The sequence below is a fragment of the Echinops telfairi genome, unplaced genomic scaffold, assembly GCF_000313985.2.
Source record: "Echinops telfairi isolate 266 unplaced genomic scaffold, ASM31398v2 ScPeMD7_5;HRSCAF=22, whole genome shotgun sequence".
NCBI lineage: Eukaryota > Metazoa > Chordata > Mammalia > Afrosoricida > Tenrecidae > Echinops > Echinops telfairi.
This window is the reverse complement of record NW_022103901.1, coordinates 25,189,351-25,215,038: the sequence shown is the minus strand read 5'-3', so window position 1 is coordinate 25,215,038 and position 25,688 is coordinate 25,189,351. Positions and strand designations below refer to the sequence as shown.

The 25,688-nt window shown below is 53.3% G+C and overlaps 2 protein-coding genes across 5 annotated transcripts in view; one reads left to right on the top strand and one right to left on the bottom strand.

The window, feature by feature from the left end:
- The window catches only part of VPS35L (VPS35 endosomal protein sorting factor like), a 121,981-nt gene extending 110,750 nt beyond the window's left edge, over positions 1-11,231 (top strand). Inside the window, exons 29-31 of the mRNA XM_004706087.2 lie at positions 5,401-5,519; positions 9,979-10,125; positions 10,540-11,231. Of these exons, the coding sequence (XP_004706144.1) occupies positions 5,401-5,519; positions 9,979-10,125; positions 10,540-10,638 (365 nt within the window). The 3' untranslated portion in view covers positions 10,639-11,231. The remainder of the gene's footprint in view (positions 1-5,400; positions 5,520-9,978; positions 10,126-10,539) is intronic.
- Positions 11,232-15,462: 4,231 nt separating this feature from the next.
- KNOP1 (lysine rich nucleolar protein 1) lies at positions 15,463-25,557 on the bottom strand. 4 transcript variants are annotated; one of them, XM_045285990.1, is made up of 5 exons: positions 25,492-25,557; positions 20,852-21,750; positions 19,172-19,240; positions 18,031-18,108; positions 15,463-16,530 (listed from the first exon to the last, which is right to left on the bottom strand). In XM_045285990.1, exons 2-5 carry the CDS (start codon positions 21,746-21,748, stop codon positions 16,216-16,218), a joined length of 1,359 nt encoding a protein of 452 aa, XP_045141925.1. In that variant the 5' UTR covers positions 21,749-21,750; positions 25,492-25,557; the 3' UTR covers positions 15,463-16,215. The 4 variants fall into 4 exon arrangements, with proteins under 4 accessions (XP_045141925.1, XP_045141926.1, XP_004706143.2 ...); XM_045285991.1 differs by lacking the exon at positions 25,492-25,557 and adding an exon at positions 25,367-25,453; XM_004706086.2 differs by lacking the exon at positions 25,492-25,557 and having other exon boundaries at positions 20,852-21,837.
- Between the last annotated feature and the right edge of the window lie 131 nt (positions 25,558-25,688).

Here is a 25,688-nt window from a genome sequence, read left to right as displayed (position 1 = left end):
AGATCTCCTCGAAAAATGGCCCTATTGTTCAAAGTGCTTTTGTTAGTAGTACACACACACACACACACACACACACACACACACACATATATATTATATGCACATATAATATATATATACCACCTCAAGGTTTAAGAAAACCCCGTTTCTGGAGTTGGGTGTTCCGGGGAGCAGCGGTGCTGACAGTCGGCTTACTCGGACAGCCTGGGACTGATGGCTGGCACTGATGGGACTTCAGGGCACTGGCTCAGGCCAATCCCAGGAGCGACTGCTTTCGCTCCCAGACTCTGCACCAGGCTCCACAGCCTTTTTCTCCTCCTCTCGGCATCCCAGCTGTGAGGGCGGGCACGCGTGCCCCGAGTCACAGAGGAGCAAAGGGAGGCTGGGAAGACCAAGTGCCACAGTAGATTCAGACCAGAACTGTTGACGAACACTGCCCCCTTGATGGCACGGCCTCTGCGTTGGGGGTCAGGTGCGCCTCGTCATAGCACTCTCCTCATGATTGTCCTTGGCAGATGCTCCCTGGTAACAGTCTGAGGGCTGCGGTCTCCCAGTGCTCAGCAAGTGTCTCGCCACCATGTGCTCACTCTGTCATATTTTGGTAATCCTCACAAGATCCTTAACTTTTATATAATGCTATTGCACTACTCAAACCCCAAACCCAACCCACTCCCCCCGAGTCCACCCCACAGCAAGCCTATCTAGGGTTCCCAAGGCTGTCGATCTCTTTTATTTATTTATTTATTTTTAATTATTGGCTTTATTTTATTTTATTTTTAAAATCATTTTATTGGGGGCTCTTACAGCTCTTATGACATTCCATACATCAATTGTATAAAGCATATTTATACATAAATCTATGGAAAGTTTGCTTGCTCTTTCTCCCATGGAGTGGCTAGTGGGTTTGAACTGCTGACCTTGCAATTGGCAACTCAACATGTAACTCACTGCACCACCATCACCACCAAACTCATTGCTACCGACTCCATTCTGACTCACGACCCTATAGGACACTAGAACTGTCCCTGTTAGTTTCCAAGACTATAACTGTTTCCGGAGTAGAAAGCCTGGTCTTTTTCCTGAGGAGCTGGTTGGTGCTTTCAAACTGCTGACCTTATGGTTAGCAGTCCATTGCATAATCACTGTGCCACCCACCACAGCTCTCCTAGTGCCACCACTACCACCACCGAGACTTCTTCTGATAGACGACAGTGTAGTATAAAACACTTCCATATGCACTTGGAGACTAAAATATTTGTGGGACTCGTTTATTGGAAGAATTGGTTTATTGTGCTGGTCCTGAATGGCTGTGCTGCCTGCATAACACTGCAGGCAGTAAAATATCGTGCTCGGTGGCCATCACAAAATGAATGCGCCCAGGTAACCACCATCTAGGCCGGAACCGCGGACATTCCCTTGAAATGAATCCATACTGGTATATGGTACAACATGGGCTCGTTTTGAAAGCATGCTCAGTAAAAGGCCAGACCCAGAACAAACACACTGGCGCCAAGTCAGACAACTCATAGTGACCCTAAACCTGATATTTTATGAGAGCAGACAGCCTCCTCTTTCTTCGGCTGAGTGGCTGATGGGTTTGAACTGCCAGACTTCCATTAGCAGCCCAGTGCCTGACCCAAGGGGCCTTAGCCATCTGTGGGGAGCTCTGCTTTGTCTATCGAGTCCCTAGCTATGGGTTAGAATTGACTTGATGGCACCAGTGTTCGATCATAGGTCTACCAGAGGATTGTTTGATGTAAGGGTGTCTTATGTTCAGCCCTGGTTGTTTCTGCTTGTCTTCCAAAAAGATGGTAACCGCTTACACTCCTCCCAGGCATGCGTGCTCCAGCTGCCGGACCCTTGGTACAGTCAGTCTTCCGTGTAAGCTATTCTGCTGCTGCTGTTACTACCCTCTGTCCAACAGCATGAGACAGTGCCCGGTCTTGTGTCAGCCTCACAACCCTTGTGCTACAGCTTAACACCTTGTCGTTCCATCTTGTTGTGGGTTTCCCCTTCTGCTGCTGACCCTTGCTTTACCATGCGCGTCGTCCTTTGCTAGGGCCTACTTGTTCTGAGGAGCGTGCTGGCTGGATTCTTCCCAAGGCAGATTGGTTGGTTCTTCTGGGTCCATTTAATGTGCCTTTTGCTGAGAGTGAGTGAGCCCGAAGGCCCTTTCCTGTGTGTGGTGGGGTTTTGATCTCTCCTGTGAAGGGCTCTCAAGGAAAGACAACTGGAGGACCAGGCCTTGACCTGGAAGTAGCTGTAAGTGATAGGACATGTCAGGGAGGGCAGAGTCTCCCCTCCCTTCTCTCCCTCCTCTTCCTCAAGGACACTCAGTGAAGTCTCCCTCTCAGCGAAGCTGCCAGGACAGACGGCAGGCGTCAGTTGTCATCAGAGGGAGCGAGGCTGTATTTGACAGCCTAAGAGTCTCGCGTTCGAAGGATGAAGACAGCAGAGTGCGTTGTTCTCCCTTCTTGCTAATCCAGCTGTGTTTACTTTGGAGGTGCCCTGGCGATCTGACAAGCCTTGCCATGGGGGTGAGAGAGCTGGAAGGGCTCTGCAAGGGGTGGGGTTCCCGGGTTCCCCTCCCTCTTTGTTTGGCTAGGCAGCCTTTTAGGGAATGTTGACACAGGTTAGAACTGCCGGAAGAGAGGAATTCAGTGAGTTTTGCACTGTGGAACGATGCCAGCTGCTTTCTTTCCAGGTTATTAAAAAGAATGCTTTGCAATGACCTGGTGCAGTGGCCGCGTGCTGCCACGTGAGCGTGGGAGACGGTGTGAGGCAGGAATGAAAAAGGCTCTGCACACCGAGCACTCGCTTATATGGGAGAGTGTCCTGGTTGGAAAAGCCGAAGGCCCCCTGCAATCCCACTCATTCACGCATCTTCCAGGCCTGTGAAGCGTTCGCATCTGCAGGCCCCCCCATCTGGATTCTCAGGCCCTCCTTCCTACCCATTGGCCAAACCAAATTCTCATTCTCCAGTTTGCCCCACTGCCTCCTGTTCCCACCAAGTGTTCACAGGGAAACTTGTTTTCCCTCCCGACCCTTCTCCCACCCTTTTTGGTAACCAGCCGCCACCGTTCAAGCCCAGCTTCTTCTGGTTAGTGATTGTGGAGTCGGCTCTACCCCATGGGCCTGAAGCCCAGCAGGAGGAAGCATTGCCCGGCCTTGTGCCATCGGCATGAATGCTGGCGCGTGTGGCTCCTGGGTCAGTCCATCTCAGGAGGGTGTCTTCCCGTGGGTTCTTCTGTCCTTTGCTGTGGCAGACACCAGGTGCCCGTTTTCAGCTATTGATGTCCAACATAAGACTTAAGTTTTATGCATGAGCTCCGCTGATATCTCACTGGTTCCAGAACTCCTTCCCAAACCTGGATCTGAAGGCCCCGTAGCCGCCCAGGACCACCTCCTCCCACCACACGGCACCCTTGAGTCTTTCGGTGTGCTGTTTGCTCGTCTGTCTCCCCCAGCAGACTGTAAGCTCTGGGGAGACCCAGTCCAGCTCAAAGCCCAGAACCTGGTGTAGAGCAAGCCCTCATTTAGTAGGTATGGAAGTGAAGCAGCGGGCAGCCCACTCTGACCACACCTCTAAGCCAGTGGGCAGGAAGTTTGCGGCTTGGGCGTTGGTCACAAATGTCCTTTATCTTCTATCTCCTCCATGCTGCATGAACAAGGCAAGAGTAGATTCCCAGCCTGAGGAAGCCGGGGAATTTGTCCCAAATACTATTCCGGTCCCCAGCACCAGACCTGAGACATTCCTTCACCAGCTGCAGTTTTGCTGCCCTGCAGAATCCGGTGGTGGTGGGTGCCTAGATCGAATTCTTCCCCTTCTTCCAAGAATAACTGCTGTCCCCCACATGGCAGCGAGCAGCAGTCTGAGCAGCGCAGAAACCCGAGCTCCAGAACGGCTGCTGCGGCCTGGGCCCTTCACCACCCACCTGATGCCAGGCAGGTGGGCAGTTAGTCACCAAGGCAGTAACGGGTCTCTGTCCCGGGGAGGTAGGGGTGGGCTTAAAGTTTACCTGAGGGACGGAGCAAGGAGCCCAGTGGTTCAGTCCCACTGGGACTTGTGAACAGCTGTCTGGGCTGTGTGTGATGGCAGGTTGTGAGGGTGAATGGGCAGCTCAGAGTTTGGGAGTGGGCTGAGGCAGCAGGAAGAGGAGGCCTCGATACTCTCGTAGCAGGGAGGAAAGCTGGGATTCGCCAGCCTTGAAGGTTTGGCAGCAGGTTAGCCTTGCTTTCTGCTCCCATAAAGAGGTACAGTCTTGGAAACCCTCAGGGTCAATTCTGCCCTGTCTGTAGGGTTTCCCTGAGTCAAAATCAACTCGATGGCAGCGAGTTTGTTTGTTAGGTTGGCCTTAGCCAAAACATGAAAAAGAAGAGCCGGAGTGTCCATGGGCTGGGCCCGTCCACCAGAGGAGTATTGTCCAGTCGTGTAAAACAGCCCCGTGCCACTGTGTGTGGATGTGGAAGAGCGCCAATGTGTATGAGGGGCTTCCAAAAGTGTGTGGGAAAATTTTATCATCTTTCCAATCTATTTTCCCACAAACGTTTTGAAGCCTTGTCATCTTATTAAATAAACCAAGTGCAAGCCAGAGTATCCTGCCTCTCTCTCCTTCCTCTCCATACCCAGAGTAGATGACACTCCTGTGATGGTCAGGGGGTGGGAAAGTGGCAGCTGAAAGGAAGGAGGGATGAGCCTTCAGACCACTGTGGGCTCAGGCAATGGTCACAGAGGAAGGCCTTTCAGCCTCTGTCAGTTCCAAAGAGAGAGAAGGTTCCCGAGCAGTTGAGCACGTTTATGGTGCATTCCTAGGTACCCTGGGAGGACTGCTAACCTCAGGGTCAGCTGTTCAAGCCCATCGCCTGCTCCGTGCCAGAAAGTTGAGGCTATCTGCTTGCGTAGAGATGTACAGCCTCGAAGATGCTGTATTGGATCGCTGGGAGTGGAAAAGTGGAAATCAGTTCGATGGCTGTTTTGCAGAAGGGTGACAGGCCCGTAGCCGAGTGCAGCGGTGGGAGCTTGGGGCCCAGTTCCCGATTCCTGCCTGGGATTGCCTCGGAGCCCCTTTCCCCACCGGTGCAGGCTGGGACCCTGGAGTGAGGCAGGAGAGCCGTTGGCCCAAGGCCTGACACACAGGAGGTGCGTGCCGGTGGCAGCTGCTGTGAAGATTGGTGTCCCCTTGGGCAACGGGGCATGGGGACAAGGACTTCCACGCCACTGGGCCCTGGCAGCTCAGACCACCCAACAGACCCGCTGTCTGCTTTGTGGTTCCCAAGGCCCAGCCCGTTTCCATGAGCCGTGCCATCTCCTGTCTCGCAGAGCCCCACAGCTTGCGTGTGTGTCAGCTGCCCCTGGCCGAGAGGGCTTGGGTGTCTCACGGCTCTTGTCTGTCCCCTCAGTGGACTCCAACGACAGCCTCTACGGGGGGGACTCCAAGTTCCTGACGGAAAACAACAAGCTGTGCGAGACGGTGATGGCGCAGATCCTGGAGCACCTGAAAGCACTGGCCAAGGACGAGGTGGGTGCCCGCTGCCCCGAGCTGGGAAAGCCTGGTTCCTGGGTGGTGCGGTGTTCGTTCTGGAAAGGGAAGTGACTTCACAGGATTGATGCTGCTGCTTCCTCCATTCGGAATAGACCTCCCCCTGGTCTCCTGACCAGTTAGGGCTGAACGGAAAGTCACATTGGCAGAGAGGCCCTCCCCATCCCTCAGGCCCCCCGCCGGCTACCTCTGACATGCTCTAGCCCTGGCTGAAGTGCCCTGTGTCGGTGCCGGCCTCCCCGCAGCATGCAAGCTCCAAGAGAGCAGAGACCCGTCTGTGCCTGGTTACCAGCCAACTCCTGACTCAGGGTCCCCCAGAGATCCATCTGCCACCTAGAACAGAGGCCTGTGCTCCCCCCACCTCAGCCTTTTCACTTCTCACCCCAACACCAGAGCCTGCACAATGGACGGGCCATGATGCTCATTTCCACTGAGGCTTACCGAAGTCTGTCCAGTGCCCCTCGGGTTGCAGCAGAACAGCAGGGCCTAAAGGCCCGATTCCCATGCCAAGGGCCACCGGGACCAAGGCCCTGTGCTAGTGGTCACCATCGGACAGCGGCAGCAGGGAGGGGCTGGTGTCCAAGCTCTTTGTGTTGCTCAAGTGTGGTGGGTACATGAAGTGTGCAGACCCCACTGGGCTGGGGTTCAGGTGTGCTCCTCACTTCAGAGGAGAGAGCATCCTGGTAACTGGGTGATGTTGCCAAAACCCACGCTCCTAGCCACAGGGTATATATTCTTTTATCACATGTTACAGCTTTTATAGCTTCAGAGTGCCTTTTGAATTTGTCCCAAATAGAAGGCTGGTTGACTGATGGATTTCAGTATAATTTCAATATAAAACACTTCAATTCTAGCTGGTTGTGGGCCTATGTAGAGTTTTGGAGACTCTGAATCTTTACTGGAGCAGATAGATTCATCTTTCTCTCACTGAACAGCTGCTGGGTTTGAACCACCGACCTTGCGGTTAGCAGCCCAATCCCTCATCCACAGCACCACACGTGCTCCTTCATTTCTGCATAGAGCAGTAGAAATTACTACTAGTTCCCTCCCCAAGCCATGCTGGCATGGCTCCCATTTCACAGCATTGACCCAAACATGAGTGACAGATGGATCCCATGAACCCTGCCGCAGGCTTGGCTAGGTCACTTGGCTGGTGAGTACCGACAAGCCCCCTTCATTGCATTAAGGCTGCTTTCTGGTGTGTCCTCAAGATAAGGGGAGGAGAGAAAGTCGGCAGCTCCTTCAGAGTCAAAGCTGGGGCCTGGAATTCCCCTTCCATGCTATGTTAGTCTGTATAGACTAGAGAAACAAATCCATGGACACACGTATGTGTGTAAGAAAGAGATTTGTATACAAGAGCAACTGAACATTGAGAAAACATCCCAACCCAGTCCAGTCCAAGGTCCTAAGTCCGATATTAGCCCATGTACCCGATACCAATCTATAAAGTCCTCTTTAGACTCACGAAACACAAGCAGTGATGCCGAATGCAGAAGATCACAGGCCAGTGGGTAGAAAGTCTTTGGATCCAGTGTCATTGGAAACATCTCAGCGCTGGTAGGGGTCTCTCTGTGGCTTCTCTGCCTTCCGAGGTCTGGTTGTGTCCATGTAGCTTGTGGTCTGCAATGTCTCCCAGGAAGTAGCAGAGAGAGGTGTCTTCCTCCTCCAAGGAGGAAGTCCCAGATGTCCCAGAATTCTCAGAAGGCCATGCCCCCAGAAGTCTCATTGGCTATCTCCAAATTGACAGCCTAGACTCCACCCGTACCCTCTTAATCCTTAAATTGACACCAGATTAAGTGACTACCACACATGCCCTGTCCTTGGATCAGCTGGTGCCTGACATCGAGGTGGACGCTGGTTAAGTGAATGGTGGCCATTGCCTAGCCTGCCACCTCCTTGTACCTTCCCAGGGTATTACTCTTGACTCTTAGTTGCCTGCTGGAAGCCCTGCACTTCTCAGAGGTGGGATTCCCACCCATCAGGAGACAACCTGACAGCTCACCCCTGATCTCATCTTGGTAGGAAGGGCCTGGCCTTTTTCACCATCTTCCCTTCGCCCCCTTTCTCAGATCTGAGACAGTTTGTGTACTCTGCTCCCAGCCCCTTCTTCCCATTACCCTTTTCCCAATCCCTGGATTCCTTTTGGATCCTAGACACTGCTTCCCTACCCTCTGCCCCATATGCTTTGCAGAAACACGAACACACTGGCTTTCCACTCACATCTAGTCCTTAGAAAATGCCATCTGAGTCCTTAGAAAATGCCACCTTTCCCGCTCCACTGAGAACTACGTGGCCATAAGGACACAGTACAAACCTGCATGGCCTGAGGTCCCATCTCTAGGGCTATCAAACAGTCCTGGAGAGACAGTAGGGGTAGCGGGGCAGGGAGCATAGGGGCTCTGTTTGCCGACACCCTCCACCAAATCCAGGCACACTGCCTCAAAGTCTCACCTTTGGGTCAGCACATTAAAGCTCAAAAAACGAAAAACAGAGATGCTTCTATCTTGGGGCCCTGGATGCTGCCACATAGTACCCTGGCTAGGATGTGCCCCCTGACCCTAAACCGCCTGACTACTCAGGAGAGAGAACTTCCTGGTTGGTAAGAACACCTGATCTGAGAGGAGTGGTATGTATGTACTGGGTGGCAGGGTGCACCCAGGAGAAATTTGCAATGTGGTTTGAAAACCCATTTCTTCACGCTTAAGGACCATGACATCATGAATGACTGTGGACACACACCCACACCCTCTCCCACACACTGCCCAAGCACACACTGAGAAGGAAGCCCAGAACCATAGGATTTGGAGTGATTTTATTTTAATTTAACTTTTCTCTGTGAGTGGTAATGGGCATCCCAAGAAGCTGAGACCATCTCCACTCACATAGACACCAGAGACTGGCACTGAAAATGCCTGTCCAGATGCACACGGCACAGGAAAAGCCTGGGCGGAAATGGAACCTGCCAGTCCCCGTTTGAACAGTGACCTGAGAGCACCAGGCTTGTTGCCCAGGCGCTGTGCAGCCGGCGAGAGGGCTCTGTCTTGCAAGGGCAGGTCCCAGCCCTGTCCCCAAGCGTCTTGGCACTGGTGGCAGCCTTTGTTTGGGTGTGGTGAAGCAGGCACCGTGCCAGACCCTTCCAGCTTCCTGGGAATGGCAGTCCTAGGGAAGGAATAAAAAGAAACTCTTCTATTTAAAGCCTCTGTGGAGAGGAGGTGACTTGAGGCCCGACGACTCTCTCAGTAACAGGCCTGTGTGTCTCAGAGACTTGGGATGAGCATTCCACTTGAGCTTTCTTCGGGTAAAATGCTTACTCCTAAATTACAGAGTGAGAAAATAGTCTCTCAGAGACTGCGTGCCTTGTTTGATGCTTGAATTGGATTGAAATAGAATTTTCTTTGTGCTTGGTCCTCTAGACCCAGGCAGAAAATGGTGTGCTGCTCTTCTCCTGAGAGTCGGAGGAGGGCTGGTTTCACAGGCAGGTAGAATGGGCTGGAATGTGTTGAGCGGCATGCGCTCAGCCCAGCTGCTCAGAGCTTCCCTGACACCACCAGTGCGCCCCAAGTGGGTGGGCAGGAGGAGGAGGATGGCACCCTTCTCCTGGGCCTGTGAGGAAGAGGAGGGCACTGTGCAGCCTGATGAGGAGGGGCTGTGATAGTGGGGTACCTCGATTCTGGGTGCCTCACCGTCAGCCCTGCTGCACCTGTGATTGTCCCCTGCTCTGGCTTGTTACCAAAGGCTCCCTTTGGGACCAAGTCTCTTCATTGCAACTCAGCCTCCCTCAACCACCTAGTCTGAAGGTGCTCTTGGCTTTTTATTTCATCACGAAAAGACTTGAGATTCTGACCTGGGAGAAGCCACTCAGGTTTGGTGGGACTTTGCTTAGTGAGGTACTGCTGATCGTGTCCCAAGCAGGAGAGGAAAGAGCTGGCCCTCAGAGTGTGAAACAGCACTTGTGAACGTGGGGCATGGGAGCCAGGGCTTGGGCAGCTCTGTTTGTGGTGGGTGGTCTTATTGCCAGCAGCCACGGGGCAGGAATAGTGGCTGCAGTTCTAGGTAGCCTGGGGAGCACATTTGAAGAAAGAGCATTTTAGCCTTTGTGGTTACATTTTTTCCTTGCATGAAAGCAAGACAACTTCCTTTGGTTGGTTCAGTTTCACTGAACCCACATGGAGTGTTCAGTCTCCTGAAAGACTCTCACCTCTGCTTCTGTTGCTGAAGAGCTAGTGAGCTAAATGCTTTGCATATATCACTCGCTTGATCCCCCCAAAGGTCCCTAAGCGGCAGTATTATCTTACAGATGAAGACACTGGCAGGTGCTGAGGAAGTTACCCAGCAAGGCCTGCCAGCAAAAAGGTGGCAGGAGTGACCTGGCCCAGAGTCAGCACTGCCCTCAGGCCCAGCCTGAGCCCAGAGAGACACTTACCCTTGTCTGTTTCAGGCCCTGAAGCGCCAGAGCTCGCTAGGCCTCTCCTTCTTCAACAGCATCCTGGCCCACGGAGACCTGCGCAACAACAAGCTGAACCAGCTCTCTGTCAATCTGTGGCACCTGGCCCAGCGGCACGGCTGTGCGGACACCAGGACCATGGTGAGGCGCCCCGAGGGCCACTCCGCTGCCCAAACATCTGGCTTCAACTCGGCATCAGGCCCTGCCAGCAAGCAGCCCCAGCCTGTCCTTTCAAAGGAGAGGCTAAGGTTTTTGCTGGCTGGGGCCACAAAGCATAGTGTTAAAAGCCTATGTCCTCTGTATTCAAAACCCACGCACATTAAAATGTCGGATCTCCTCAGTGGCTCTCAGATCTGACTTTACAAGGGCAAGTTGTAATCTAAGAAGTTATATTTAGACTTTGCTGGTTGCTTCCCTGTCTTCATCCTTCAAGGACTTCACTTACTACTCTATACCAGAAAAATGCAAAGATTCACACATTGGCTAGTTTGCCGGTGCCTGTTCCAAAGATAGAGAATTATGATCAGAGAGGTAATGATTCTTTTTTCCTTCTAGGTGAAAACTCTGGAATATATCAAGAAGCGAAGCAAACAACCAGATATGAGTCACTTGATGGAGCTGGCGCTGAGACTCCCCCTGCAGACACGGGCCTGACCTTGGCCTTCCCAGGCCTGGGTCGGGGGCTTCCGAGGCCAAGTTCAGAGACATACACTTGGCCTGGACTTTTCCTGTCTGCAGAAGGTTGTTTTTTTTTAGGGTGGTGTTGTCAAAACATACACACAGATTGGTTCACTTTGGCCTCTACAAAGATGATTGCTGACGGTGAACTGGGGACAGTGAGCCGTCAAATACGGAGCAATATCGTAGCGCTGCATTGGATGTGAGCTCCATGAAGAATCGAATGGGCTGTTGGCAAGAAAAACAAACGGACACCAGTCACGTCTTTACTTTCGGTAGGATTTTTTTTTGCTTTCATATTTTGAGAAATAACGTTGGAACAGAGTACACTTTTCCAGAGCCACAGTTCCCACCACTCCGTATTTCAAAGCCTAAGGTCTGGAGTGGAATGCTGCCTCTGGGGCCGACTGATGAAAGGCAGCTGGCTCAGCCACCAGCATCCTTTTCTATCACAAGCAGCTCTGGGTTGGACCAGTGTCCAACCGTGTTGGCAGGTCAAAGGAGGGGGCAAGGCCACACTTGAGACTCTGTGGCTTTGGTGACAACCAAATAAATGTCCTGGAGGAATAGCCTGTATTATTCACTTAACTACTTGCGACCGACCCTTCACCCAGCAGGAGGAGAAAACATCCAAGGTTGCTAGCCTAGTGGTTTTCAGCTGTAACTCTCAACATCCCGTGATGCTGACCACTCCTGCGGTCCGAGCTTCATCTATTGGGTGGCTGTGAGTTGGAATCCACTCGCTGGCTGTGGGGTTGAGTGTTTTGATTTAGTCCTGCTGACAAGCCGCCACTGGCCATTTGAATCAGAGCAGCAGTAAGAGCGAGTAGGCTATATAACCTGTTCTCCATGGACATGGAAACATTCAAGTTGTGGATTTGAAGTGCCCCAAACTAGAGCACCTGCCTTGAGGAAGCTCAACCCAGGCATCGACATTTCATCTCATTACCCTTTGCAAAATACAGGATCCCAGTAAACCTCAGAAAGGATTCGGACTCTTAAAAATAAATACACACTTCTGTTGTTATTGCAGTTAAAGACTCAAGAGTATGCTGTGATTTTAAAAATTTTTTCTGGCTATCTGCATCATGACCCCACCCATCCCCATTCCATCTCCTCCTCCCACCCACTTAAAATTCTGTTGAGAAAATGGACCACCACTGAATGTGAAACTAGGTGCCATGTCATGCTGCCTGGGATTGGATCCCTTTGCTAGCACTTTATTCAGATGCCGCCAGTCTTGTAGTACAGACGGGGAACCAGGGTGACGATGAGGGGCTGAGGCTATCTTTGTGTCGGGGCAAGGTAACACTGCCCTGCTGTACCACGATCCTTTCTTTTCTGCCTTTTGTTCAGTGTAGGGGAGGACAGTAGGCATTTGGTAAATCTCTAAGAATGAATTCTAACCACAAGAACTTACCTTTTCTTAAATTAACCAGGAAGAATGGAGCTAAGTAAATTAACCACCTAATTTCAGTTTAAACCAAAAACCAAATCCGCTGCCACCGAGTGCCATTCCGACTCTTCCAAGTGACCCTCAATGGAAACCTTCCTTCTGTGGCGAACTTGGTGAGCGTGACCACTGACCTCATGGCCAGCAGCCCATCACTTACACAGTGCCGGCGGGGAGCCTCAAAAGGTCACAGGCAGCCTTTAGTTCACATTATTTTGATCTCCAGGAAAATAATGTGCATACACCATGTTTACGTATACAGTTCTGTTTAAGTGAGAAATGTCACCAAGTATGTCCAAGCCATTTATTCGGAGTTTGCAAATGTGAGTTTACGTGGGTGGCCCTGCTAGTGCCGAGCCTGGATTTTCATGAGGTCAGGTGCGCGGGGCATCAAAGGGAGCTTCTCCATCATCCACACAGCCTTGGTAGCTTAGAGGTGGGGTGTTCCTATGTGTGGTTTTCTCCAGCCCACTGCCGAGACTAACGCCTGAGCCTGCCCACTACTGTCTGGATGGAGAAGAACCCATGCAGCACTTGAAGGAAATAAGGTAAAAATGCAGGCCTTCTGTGGGTGCTCTAGGCAGTTCCCATTGGCACTGTAATAAATGAACACTAACTGGTAGATGGCCACAGAACAAACTATCTTCCAGTCCGGAATCGGTCTCTGGAGGCTAAAAGCTCAAGTGTTTAGCAGGTTCCCTTCCTTTCTGCAGGCTTTAGGGGCAATTTGGGTTATTTTACTTTGTGCCTTTTCTGTCTTCCAGAGGCCGCCCACATCTCTTGGCTTATGGTCAATTCCGTTGTTAAAGCTGGCTGTGCCTTGGTCACACTGCCTGACACTGGCAGGTCAGCAGCCCTCCTCCCCTTTAAAGACTGATGACTCTGTGGACACACCCTGACCATCTAGGGTAATCGATTTTAACATCAACTGATAAACAACCAAAGTCAAACTGTCTGCCTACCTTAGTTCCCCGTTGCCTTGTAAGCAGACATATTTACAGCTTCTGGGGATTGGGATGTAGGCATCTTTGGGGAAGGAACACTGCTCTGCTCCCACAAGATGGGAAGGAGAGACTCCTCTGTAGAATCCGATACCTAATTTCTTCTAGGGGAGAGTTCCAGCTATTTGGAAAAGTAGGCGCCTTGGGTCCATCTGGTTGTGAAAAGGTGATAAGGCAGAGCCATGAGGAGTCCCACCAAGGAACCAAGTGGGCGACGGGGGTTCCCTGCTAAAGAAGGGAGACCGCCTGGGTCAGTGAGAAACCCCCCATATGGCCAACAGAACTGATAGCGGGGCTGGTAAAACCCAACTTGAGCTCCGCGGTGTTCTCTGCCCGACCTCCCCTCACATCACCTCCAGCTTCCCAGCAGAAATCTGAGTTGTCTTGTTCCATTGGAGTGGATTGGAGCATGGGAACACCCTGCAGGAGAGGGTTGGGTGGGAAAAGTGGGGCATTTAACTCACAAAGGTGGAGCTACAGGAAGTACACAAAGTCTGTCTACACTTAGGGTCATTCCGCCGTCGTGGCAGCCCAGTCTTGTCTGCTTCAGTAGACTTCACGAATTTCCTGTCTGCTTAACAAAAACAAGTTTCCCCAAACCAAACGGAACTCAGAAATGTTCACCTAATGGTAAGGTATGGAACAAGGAAGAGAAGAAATGGCCTGCCCCTCACTCCAAATGAGAGTTCTCCATCACAGGGCTTAGCTAGGGCGAGACAATCGACAGCGAACTTTCCAGAACCCCCCTTGGGGCATCCAGGCTTAATCTTGGGGAACCAGGGCTTGTACACTCTAGTCTCTAGCATGTTCAAAGTGAATTCCTGCAGAGTTGATCAGTTCTGGGTTTGAACCTGACCTTTTGGTGAACAGCCAACCATTAAGACGCCAGGGCTTCTCTCTGAAGGGACACACCAAAAAAAACCCAAACCAAGCTCACTGCCATCAAATCGATTCTGACTCATGGGCCAGAGTGGAACTGCCCCAGTGGGTTTCTGAGTCTGTAAATCATTACAGGAGCAGCTGGTGGGCTGGAATCTGCTAGCAGCCCAATGCACAACCGACACCACCACCAGGACTAACCACTCAAGTGTCTTCCCCACTGAGTGGCGCCTTCCAACTCCAAGGCTGACCTGCTCCAGGCCTTGGTTGCGTAAGGAGTCTCACTGCCGAAACCACAAAAGGTCAAGCCTCCCACTTGGAGGGAAGTGGCTTTGCTGGTCGGGGGTCAGCTCCCAGGAAGGCCTGCTGTCTTAAGGTGGCTTAGTTCACCTCTGCCCAGTGGGATAGTCGCAGACACGTTGCCTACCCTGCTCAAACACACCGCCATCTAGTTGATTCCCACTCTAGCAATCCATCTGGCTTACATCCTCCCAACTTCTTCCTGACTGGCCTGAAGGCATCCTCCCCGTCCACCTGGGGCTGGGATGTGCATGTGACTCATTTCGAGCCACACGCATTTCTGGAATGTTCCTATTGATGTGCTGCCCGGAACTGCCTCCACCATTCCGGTAGAGCCAACATGATGATGGGGTAGAGGGCAGGAATGTCTCCTTGACAAGCCCTTGACCCATCTCCGGGTTTCCTGTTGGGAGACGTGGAAGGGACTTCCCGGTTAAGCCAGTTCGGGCTCGGGTGCCTTCTGTTCATGTCAAGTGACAATCAGACCCAATCAGATGCAGGGGTTGGGGATTTACAATGCTATGTGCAAGGGAGCATGGGCCTCTCATCACCCAGCGCTCTTCGAGGCATGCTGAAGCACCAGTCCCCAAGCTGATGGGGCCACTTCCCTAAGTCGCACACATATTGATGTGCCCCCCACTCAGCTCAATGTCTGTCCCCCTGCATTTGACCTGCATGGCACGGCATCTGGCCGCCTACTCCCTGGTGACCCCAAAAAACAGCACACCTGGGCACTTGCCTATGGCTCCTCCAGAGGGCCAACGTTCAAAGACAACCAAACCCCTTGACATCACGTTGATTGACTCAGTAGGATGGAGTAGAAATGCCCCACTGAATTTCCAAGTCTGTAAATATGGAAGCAACTGCCACCCTTGCCTCTGGCAAGTGGCCTCAGAGCTAGCAGCCAGCCCTTGAAGCACGGCACCGCCAAGGCTCCAGTCTGGGGACTGGCCATTCTCTAATGTGCTGCGGAGTCTGATAAAAAGCACAAGCCCGTGAAATCCCAGCCCAGCACTTCAGACCGACGGGCACTGGGCACCGGCAGCATGGAGCTAGAGTGCGTTCCCTGAAGCTGCCAATTAGAGCCTGCCACTGCTCTAAGATGGTTGCTCTTCTCATCAACTCCACTTCCGGTCTGACAGCTAGCCACATTGTAAAACTTACAAGTTCTGAAACCAAAAGACACTTTAATCCCGAGGATTCCAGGTGATGGTCCCTGAGGGGACAAGTCACAGTGAATAGTGGCCTGGGCTGGGGCTTACTGAAGTACAGTGTTTGAACTTCCCAACTGGGAGGCCCTGGGCAATTACATCACGTCCCTGAACCTGAGTTTTCTCCTCCACTAGAGGAGCATGATCATAGCACCGGCTGTTGAGAAACACAGAAACGTAAAGAATGCACTTTCACACAGTCTCTGACCCACACTACACGTTCAGTAGATGCCGGACACCCGCTGCCACGGTGGACTCACGGTGGGTGACCTTTTGCATGTCAAGAGCCAAACTGTGCTCCGTGGGTTTTTAGTGGTGGCTTTCTTAGAGTGGACCATCAGGCCTTTCTTCCAAGGCACCTCTGGGTGAACTCGAACCTCCAGCCTTCGATTAGAAGCCAAGTGTGTTAACCGTTAGCACTACCCAGAGACCCCAACAAACGCTAGCTGCTATCACACGCCAGGTGTCGTCGGACAGGGAATGGTTAGCACGGTAAGTGGGGTTTCGGCCACTTGTGCTCTTGGCTCCAGAAACCTGAGCTGCCCCCGCCCGCCCCAGTTCCTTCCAGTACATCAAGATAGTTGTCCTAAATTGGCCGCTCCTTTGGGGACAGTTGTCGGGTGGCTGGAATCTGCATAACTAAATAAGAAAAGAAATTTTGGCTTTTTTTTTCCTTTCTCTTTTTCCTCTCCCTCTGAGACCCAAGAGTTTAGTCTTCAAACTTGATGGACTTGGAAGCAGTCCTGTCAATATAAAAGACTTTGTTTGGGGCGTGGGAGAAGCCGAGGCCAGCTCGCCGGCTGTGCTGCCGGCTCTTGGCCCGCTCGTAGTCCTGCTGCAGGCTGAGCCGCAGGCCGTTGGCCGCCTCCTTGCCGAGTGCCATGTTGGGCTTGCTGGCTGTGCTGGAGGGGCGGCTGCTGGGCGGAGGTGACAGGTTCTTAAAGCCACCAATCAGTCTGAGAAACTTCAGTTTCCGGTCCTCATTCTCAAAACCAGCAGTGTCCCACTGGCCAAACTTGGTTCCCTGCAGGGACAGGGACAGAGAAGGTGTGGTCACTTTCCTTGTTCATGCACCCACCCACCCACTGACCCCAACCCTACCAGACAGGCCTCTGTGACTGTCCCTGGCTCAGAGCGGAGGAGCAGGCTGGTGACCACCAGACTGAATCCTAACAAGAGGGGTGCAGTTAGCAGACTCACCCAAATCAGGAGAAATGCCACAAAGAGCTGAGCTCGACAACCACGAGGTCAAGGCCCACCTGTGTGACCCTAGCCAAGTCACCAAACCTCTCTGCACCTGACCACACCTATAAAGCAGGGGCACACCTCCCCCTGAGTTGTGAGGAGTTAATTCAACTTCTCCATAACATCTGTGGCTCTTTCCCTGTCCCCTGAGATGCCCATGCTTGTTACCCTTCCCCAGGGCTCCCTGCCTCCTCCCAGCCGGGGCCGTAAGCTTGGGGAGAACACTGAGAACGAGCTGTCACTCGGGCTGCCCTGAGTGACACGGGTGCATGCTCCTCGCTTCCTCGTAGGCAGCTCCTGGCATGTCCCGTGAGAGACCGACTGCATGTAACCCACCCAGAGCTCCCTCCCAGCCCAGCCCGCCTGGAGTCCCCTCAGGGTCCTGGAGGCAGTGCCACACCGAGTGTGTCCCTGTAGCCAGGTCCGTCCAAGTACAGCTTTGTGGGGACCGGGACTCAAAGACACACCCATCTTGCCCCCAGAGCATCCTGTCAGCTCTGCTTAGCACGAAGAAAGGACACAGAGGGAGACTCAGGTGGGGCACAGCCCTAGCACAGCCCTGGCTCACAGGGCAGTCACTTGCCCAGTGTCTCACAGCTACATAGGGACAGAGCTGGGAGTGGATAGCTGGGCTAGTGAAAGCCTGCCTGCCACCTTTGGCCCCTACCCTCTCCCGTCTTTCCCCAAGGCCAAGGTGGTCAGTCATCTGGTTGGCTGCGCCTCCAACTTGCCTCTCTCTCAACCCAGTGCCACCTTGTCAGTCCCTGGCTCACAGGGTGAGCCTCCAGGCCCCTCTCCCCCTCTGCCAATGTGGTCTTCAGGGGACATGCCGAGCCTTTGCCCTCTGGGCCTCACACTGCCCACTGGAACATCCATCAATGCTAACAACCCACTTCTCAGGGCTGGTGCTCCCCTTCCCGATTCTCAGAGGGCCTCTCCACTCCCACCATCTTCCTCCAAGCACTTGATCTGAGCTCCCTCTCCTTGCTCATGACCTGCCCTCAGGCCTGCCTACCACCCCCCACACTCAGCCCAGCCACCTCTGTTCCAACCAGCCCCCATGGGAACCATCCACTGTGGGAAAGAGCCCAGGGGAATGCCCCTCAGCATGACCTCATGCCACTGGCCAGCTGGGTTTATCTGGCTCAGTCAACAGTCCAGAAGGAAAGACAAGGATTCAATAGCACAGCTGCTCTCCCAGAACCCTTCACGGGCAGTCAGGCAGCCATGCCAGGGGGTGGCGGGGACACCCTCTTAGGGGCCCCAGCATCAAACTTACTTTCCCTTTCTTGGTTTCCGAAACCTCCGTCTTGCCTGACTCCCGGTCTATCTCTTCTTGCAAGGCCCTTCGCCTCATCTGAGCAGGGGGAGAGAAAAAAGGGCTGGAGAGAGGCCACCCTTGCTCTCTTTGGAGCCTGAACCCGGTGGAGATGGGGACCTGCCTTCTTGTGCAGACACTGAACTCCTGCGTGCCGTCCAGTTGGCATCGCTCTAGAAGGCCACGCTGTAGGGCCAGGCACAGCCTGGCTCGAATCCCACAGCCCCCAACAACCAGCCGTGCGGCCTAAGAAGTCACTTAACTGCTCTGAACACAGGTCTCTATGACAGGTGGCACATATCGGAGGTCTGGGCAGGTCTGACGTGGAGCACAAGCTGCGCCCAGCACAAGACAGAGGCAGCTCCTGTGCTGTTGGGCCGGAGGCCCCTGCAGCACCAGTGATGCTGCTGCTCCCCAAGAAGCTTGCAGGACCCTGTGCCCCTCCTGCAGGCCCAGGTGTAACTCAGATGGCCCAATCCACGACCCTTTCTTCCCACTTCTAGCTGCTACTGCCTGAGAAATGCCGGGAGTGACTATACCAAGCCTGAGGGAGAACAGGTGTGTGTGCAGGTGTGAGTGACGGGGTCAGACGTGCGTGGTGCATCACTGCAGGAAGGAGATTGCGTTGCGGGATGCTGTGCGGTGGAGGTAGGCATGGAAAGCTGCTGAGCAGCCTAGAGGGCAAGAACGGTGAACCAGCCCGGTCCACCTGGTTCTAAAATGGCACTGAAGAACCTAAAAGACAGACTACGAGTTCGCAGTCAGGAGGGAATAGGATTTCAGGTGAGGGTTTTCTTCCAGTAAGGTCCATCCCCATTCTCACCAGGATGAACTTCAGTGCCTGCCTGCAAAATGGGCCAGGAGGGGCGGCCACAGCAAGCTGCACCCGCACGGAGGGAATCCGCCAGCCAAAACCATTAGAAATTCCCTTTGGGCGTGGTTGGCGCCCCCATGCCTGCAGAGCAGACCCGTGTGTGCCCCTTAAAGCCAATCCTAGGCCTGTCTTCGGAGGTGGCTCTGGGTGGGTTTGAACTGTTGCCTTCTGGCAGGGTTTTCCTGAGCAGAAAAGGCTCATCTTGCTCCTGTAGGGCAGGGGCTGTACCTGGTCTATGTGCGTCTCGTCCATGTTGCCTTTCTTCTCCAGAACCACTTCTAAGTCCGGGTCTGCTTCCTGCACAAGAGTCAAAGGCAGGCAAGACTCAGGCACAGTGCATGAGGCGCCTGCCCCAGCGACCCAGCCAAGCCCAGAACACCCCCCAGTCATGGCCACACCGCCATCCCAGTCCCTGCCACATCTGCCCTTCAGCCAAGCCCTTCCTGTCCTCAGCCTTCAACTCGGCACTCACCCAACTGATGGACAAGGAAACAGACTCAGAGAGGTGGCATGACCACAAGGTCCGAACAAAGCGTGGTGGGACAAGCTGCTCTTACACCCAGGCCTCCTGACTCAGGACTTGGTGCATGCCCGTTCCTGCCCCATGTGTCACCGTGGCACCAAACCAGCAGGAGAGAAAAGCCATTCTATTGCTGGGCCAGGGGTACAGGGGTAAGCTTGGGGTTCTGTTAGGAGCACCCTGTCTCCAAACCCAACCCCAAACCTTTTTCCCTTTGTACTGCCTTGTCTCCTGCCTGGATAACCACCAGTCTCTAACCTCTACTGCCCCCATGCAATCCCAGGCCACTCCGAGCTCCAATGCGCTTCGGCCTCCACCTGGCCCAGAGTCTCCACACAGAGCCCAGAGCTCACACACTCGACTCGGCTCAGGCACGCCCGAGCCCGTTGAGGGTGCTGGGCCCCACAGGGTTTTCCACAACTGCATCCTTTTTAATGTAGCCGCAGGTTTATAGAGCAAATTGGTTTTCTGCTCAACATTTTGTTTCATGACATTGTTTGTATGCCCCACAGTGTCACAGTACCCTGCCCACTTCCTCCCTGGGCTATCTGCCCTTTGAGCTTGTGTGGTGGGTTGTCCGAGAGAGAGTACTTGCCTGAAGTTACCCATCCCCTTACCACTGGTGTGTGAGCAGTTCATCCCACGGGGCAACTGTAACTGAGTCATGGGTAAATAACCAGGTGGTATTTTCACCGGGGGCTCATTCTGATCATAAGACCCTTCCGAAACCCTCCACCAGGGGCAGGGTCTCGGTGGGCCTGGACTTGAGCACCTTATTGAGTGTCATCCCCCAGCTTTCTGGAGGAACAGACCCGGGCCGGCCTATTCAGAGCAGCCCTGGGGCTTGTCTTGGCATTGTTTTGAAGGGGCCACCCTTTTCCCAGGTTAAAGCCCGGAGCTGGGGACCATGTTGTCACAGTCTGGTGTGTGAAGGGGAGGCTAGGTGGGAGTAAGAACGACACAGAAGCACGCAAAGCCTGGAGCCAGGGAAGTCACACAAGCTCCCCGACTATTCCGTCTCTGTGGCTCCAGACCTTGTGGACCGAGCGCAGCCAGCAACAGATGCTAGGCGACCTCAAACGCTTTGCCTTCTGGCTTATAGACAAGTCCCAAGGGTTGAAAAAAGCAGGGGATTCATCTCCATGACTGAATTCAGTTGATCTGAACCCCAGAGTTTAGAATAACAAGGACCTGGGTGGGGTTCCGATAGCAGCGACTTGTAGGGCTGCTACTGCAGATCCAGCCATACCTGAAGCTCGCGGTCCCTAGCCCTTCCAACCGCATGTGCCAACCACCCCCCTTTGCTGGCTGGAGTCAGTTTAAGCAGGGTTCCCACCACCCTGCCCCTCTGCTCCCTGATGACAGCATGTTTCTGAAGGAAAGCCTACCTGGTCGCCATGTGCTCCTGTGTCCCTTCTCTCTTTCCGCTGCTTCTTCTTCTTCCTTTTGAGCATCAGCTCCTCAGCCCCTGGCTCTGCCTGCTTCTTAGACTTGCATTTCTTCTTCACAGGGGCTTTGGAGTCCTCTCCGATTGGGATGTAGTCCAGCACCTCCACTTCGGCTAGCTTCTTTTTACTTCTTTTCCTAGAGCTGCTCCTCGCCAACCCGGAGATTTCGAGGTGTTCTAGGGGCAGGTCTCCATCCTGGTAGATTTTCTTTTTCTTCTTCACCTTGATGCGGCTCCCCTGCTTCCGCTTCTGCTTGGCGGCCGCCAGCTCCTCCTCCAGCTCCCTCGCTGCACAGGTGTAGAGCACGTCGCCAGCCTCGTACAGCCAAGGGCTCTGGGCTGAGAAGGCCACGGGGTCCTGAGCGCTTTTCTCCTTCTTGTGCTTTTTGAGCTTCTTGCCAGCTCTGGGTCCGTCCACCCCCAGTCTGTCGTGCAGGGAGGGTTCCCCGGCCAGGCCGTGGGGCAGGCCCAGGACGGACACGGAGCGGCGCTGCTGCTTCTTCTTCTTCTCCTCCCCGCTGTGGAGCTCCACCACGCTCAGGGCCTGCTTCCGGGGGCTGGCCGACCTGGCTGGGCGCCGGGCCAGCAGCACCGCCTGGGGCTCTAGGTGGTCCAGAGCAGGGACTTTCTTCTTCTTTTTCTTCTTCTTCACGAGTGGCGTCTCGGGCGTGTGGAACGCACTCTTGGAGCGGGAGGTGGTTCTGTGAGGAGAAACCTCGATGAAGTAGTCATCTTTGAAGACGGAATACTGGAGCTCAGGCTCTTTGACCACTTTCTTCTTCTTCTTTTTCTCGGGAAGGCCAACACCCACGTCCACTCGCTGGGTCTTGGTGATCATTCCTGGGAAGTGAAAAGTCGCACGGATCATCCCCACGCTACACCACCGTAGTTGCTCGGAGCTAGGCGATGAGATGGCTGAGAGCCCTATTTCTTGGAACGGGGGTGGGGAGTGGGGTCTAAAAGGTTAGGGATGGAGGAAAGATTATAGGGAAGTGATGGCAGATACAGCATGGAGCAGAAGTGCAGACAGCTCTGCATACAACTCCACACCCTGCTCTCTGACCTCGAGTCCATCCCCAAGTTCTCTGAACCAGCACAGTGGTTCAAGCCCACCAGCCACTCAACAGGAGAAAGGCGAAGCTTTCTGATCCGGTAAAGAGCTAAAGGACTGGAAACCCTAAGCTGCAGTTGTATACTCTCCTATAGGGTCATCTTGAGTTGGGAGCGACTCTGGGGCAGTGGGTTTGGGTGTTTGGGGCTCCTCGAAGGGGTGCTGGAAGCACACAAGGAGACACTCCAGGTAAAGTACTTGACATGCTTCTCTAACGCTCTTCCTCAGACCTCCAAGCCAGTGGTTCTCAACCTTCCTAATGCTGCGACCCTTTAATGCAGTTCTTCATATTGTGGTGACCTCCAACAACCGGAAATAGGGGTTTTCCAATGGTCTTAGGCGACCCCTGTGAAAGGGTCCTTTGACACTCCCCTCAAAAGGGGTCGCGACCCATAGATCGAGAACCGCTGCTCTAAGCCTAGTCATTCATTCAACAGACAGTCACTGTGTGCCACCTCTGTGCCAGGAAAGACAAAGGCAAACCAGGCAGGCCAGTGCCTGCTCCCATGAGCTTGCCTTTGGACAGAGATCCCATGCGGCCTGCCCTTCTCCTTGGATCCACCAGCAGGAATGACAGCAGCAGTCTCAACCTGAGACTCCGGCTCATTGAAACCGCTCTTTCCCTGGGCACCCGGTCACAAATCCCCCACCTGCAGTGCCCTCCTGTCTCTTCACTGGGCCAGTCAGAAGACCCACAAGGACATGCACGGAAGCAGCTGCAAGATACCAAACAACACTGCACTGGGCAAAGCTGCCACACGAAACCTCTCTGATGCGCTGAAGGGCAAGGATGTCACTTTGAAGACTGACTCATGTGAGCCAGGCCATGGCACTTAGTCCCCTCACATGCATTTAACAGCTGGACAATGAAGAAGACTGCAGAGGAATTGCAATTGCATTAGAGTGTTGTTAAAGAATATTCAAAGTACTACAGTCTGCCAGGCAATGAACACATCAATCGGTCTGGGAGGATGTACGTATGAGATTGCTCCCAAGAAGCAAGGATGGGGAGACTTCTGTTCACTTCAGACATGTTATCAGGAGAGATCAGTTCCTGAAAGACACATGCTTAGTAAAAGAGAGTCATCAAAAGAGGAGGAAACTCAACAGGACGGACGGGCACAGTGGCTGCATCAGGCTCCAGCGCACCAATTGCAAGATGGCACAGAATCGAGCGGTGCTGGGGTCTGTGGTGCACCACGTCCCTATGAGGCAGAACCAACTCATTGGCATGTTAACGACAAGAGCAGCAGCAGCAGCAGCAGCAGCAAGGTCTCATGAGAATAGCTTGGGCTACGGTTCTCAACCTGTGGATTGCGACCCCTTTGGGGGTTGAACGACCCTTTCACAGAGGTCGCCCAATTCATAACAGTAGCAAAATTACAGTGATGAAGTAGCAACGAAAATAATTTTATGGTTGGGGGGTCACCATAACATGAGGAACTGTATGAAAGGGTTGCGGCATTAGAAACATTGAGAACCACTGGGCTACAAGTCATAAAACTTGGGTCCATAGGGCGCCTCCACCCCTCGTGCTGGGTCTGTTTCTTCGTCTATAAAACAAGGGCAGGCCTGATCTAGCTCAGAAGCAACAAAGCCCACATGGAAACACACCAGCCTACGTGACCACGAGGTGTCGAAGGGATTAGGTATCAGGCACCAAAGAACAAAAAATCTTATCATTGTGAAAGAGGGGGAGTGCAGATTGGGGTCCCAAAGCCCACCTGTAGGCAACTGGACATCCTCTTACAGAAGGGTCTCATGGAGGAGATAAGCCAGTCAGGGTGCAATGTAGCAACGCTGAAACATACAATTTTCCTCTAGTTCTTAAATGCTTCCCCCCACTCCACTATCATGATCCCAATTCTATCTTACAAATCTGGCTAGACGAGAGGATGTGCACTGGCACAGTTAGGAACCAGAAACACTGGGAATCCAGGACAGATGATCCCTTCAGGACCAGTGGTGAGAGCGGCGATACCGGGAGGGTGGAGGGAAGATGGAGTAGAAAGGGAGAACAGATTATAAGGATCTACATATAACCTCCTCCCTGGGGGATGGACAACAGAAAAGTGGGTGAAGGGAGACATCGGCCAGTGTAAGATATGACAAAACAATAATTTATAAGTCATCAAGGGTTCATGAAGGGGGGGGGGCGCGCATGGAGGGAGGGGGAAAATGAGCTGATACCAAAGGCTCAAGTGGAAATGTTTTGAGAATGATGATGGCAACATATGTACAAATGTGCTTGATAGACAATAGATGTATGTATGGATTGTGCTAAGAGTTGTACGAACCTCCAATAAAATGATTTAAAAATAAATAAGTAAATAAATAAAGGGGCAGGTCTCCCTATCAGTCAGCTTCTAGCTGGCCCACTCTCTCACTCATCCCCAGCACAGACCCTGACCTGTGCAGACACAGGACAGCAGGAGGGAGAGGGCAGCCCCTGTCTGCCACATCCTGTAAGGTCACATCCAACAGCCTGCCAGCCGTGAGTCAGACCTCCAGTTCATTCCTAACCTGCCGCAGGGCCACCTGGAGTCAAAGGAATGGCTACACATTCCTGTCTTGTATGTACAGAGCTTCAGCTCAGTGCCTGGCACAGTGAAGGTGCTCAAGAAGTACAGAATGTCTGAATTAAAGCAATGAATAAAAGATAGGGGAAGGAAAAAAAACACCTGCCACTCCGAACCTGGTCAGCGTGGGAGGGCAAGAGGTAGAACACCAGCAATACAGGTGAGAAATGCAGGCTTGCGGCTCTAGTCAGGATTCTGGGGGAGAACATCCAACCCAGCCTAGCAGCTGTCCAGAAAGTTTCCCCAGCACCAAGGTCCCAGAGCTGGCAGGGTGGGGCGGCAAAGCCCAAGACAAAGGAACCCAGAGTGGGCGGGATTTGGCCAGAAGCGCAGAGTGCCCGGAGCTATCCAAGCAGGGGTGTGTGGTGGGCCTGGGGTTCAGGGATGACTGGCCCAGCGTTATACAGTTAGGATAATTACACCAGGAACAGAACGTGCAAGGAGATACGACCCTTCCCTGGGTGGGGAGGAGAGGGCTAGCTAGCTAAGGAAACTAAGGTGCGCACTGGAGAAGGTGGGGACCCCTAAACGGACTCTCAGAACAGAGAAGGGGGCACCGGAGCCAGCGAGGACAAAGAGGACTCGGGGAGGCTGACCGCCAGGCTCGATCCCTTTCAGAACCCGGAACCCGGGAGCTGATCTTCCCCTTCAACCTGTTACCTTACAGGTGGTCCCTCTTGGAAAGGTGGAGAGAAAGTGTGGCTTAGGCAAATGGTAACTCTTTCCCCCCACACCTCCCCACAAAACCCTCAAACACCAAACTCACTGCCGACTCATAGCGACCCTGTATGACAGAATTACAACTGCCTCTCAGTTCCTGAGACGGAAACGCTTTACGGGAGTGGAAAGCTCTGTTTCCCCTGGACCTGCTGGTGGTTTCGAACTGCTGACCTTGCGTAACCACCACGCCACCAGGCCCCCTGCGTTTTCTACAGGCTGTTAGAAATTCTCGCGGTGGCCTCGTGAGGGTCAGTTTGAGTTTTGGAGACTGAAGTTTCCCGATAAAACTGGGAGTCGAAGGCAGGCCGGAGGACCCCAGAGCGGGTGCCCCGGAGGGTCGCGAGCGGGGAGCTCGGGGGGCCGGCGGC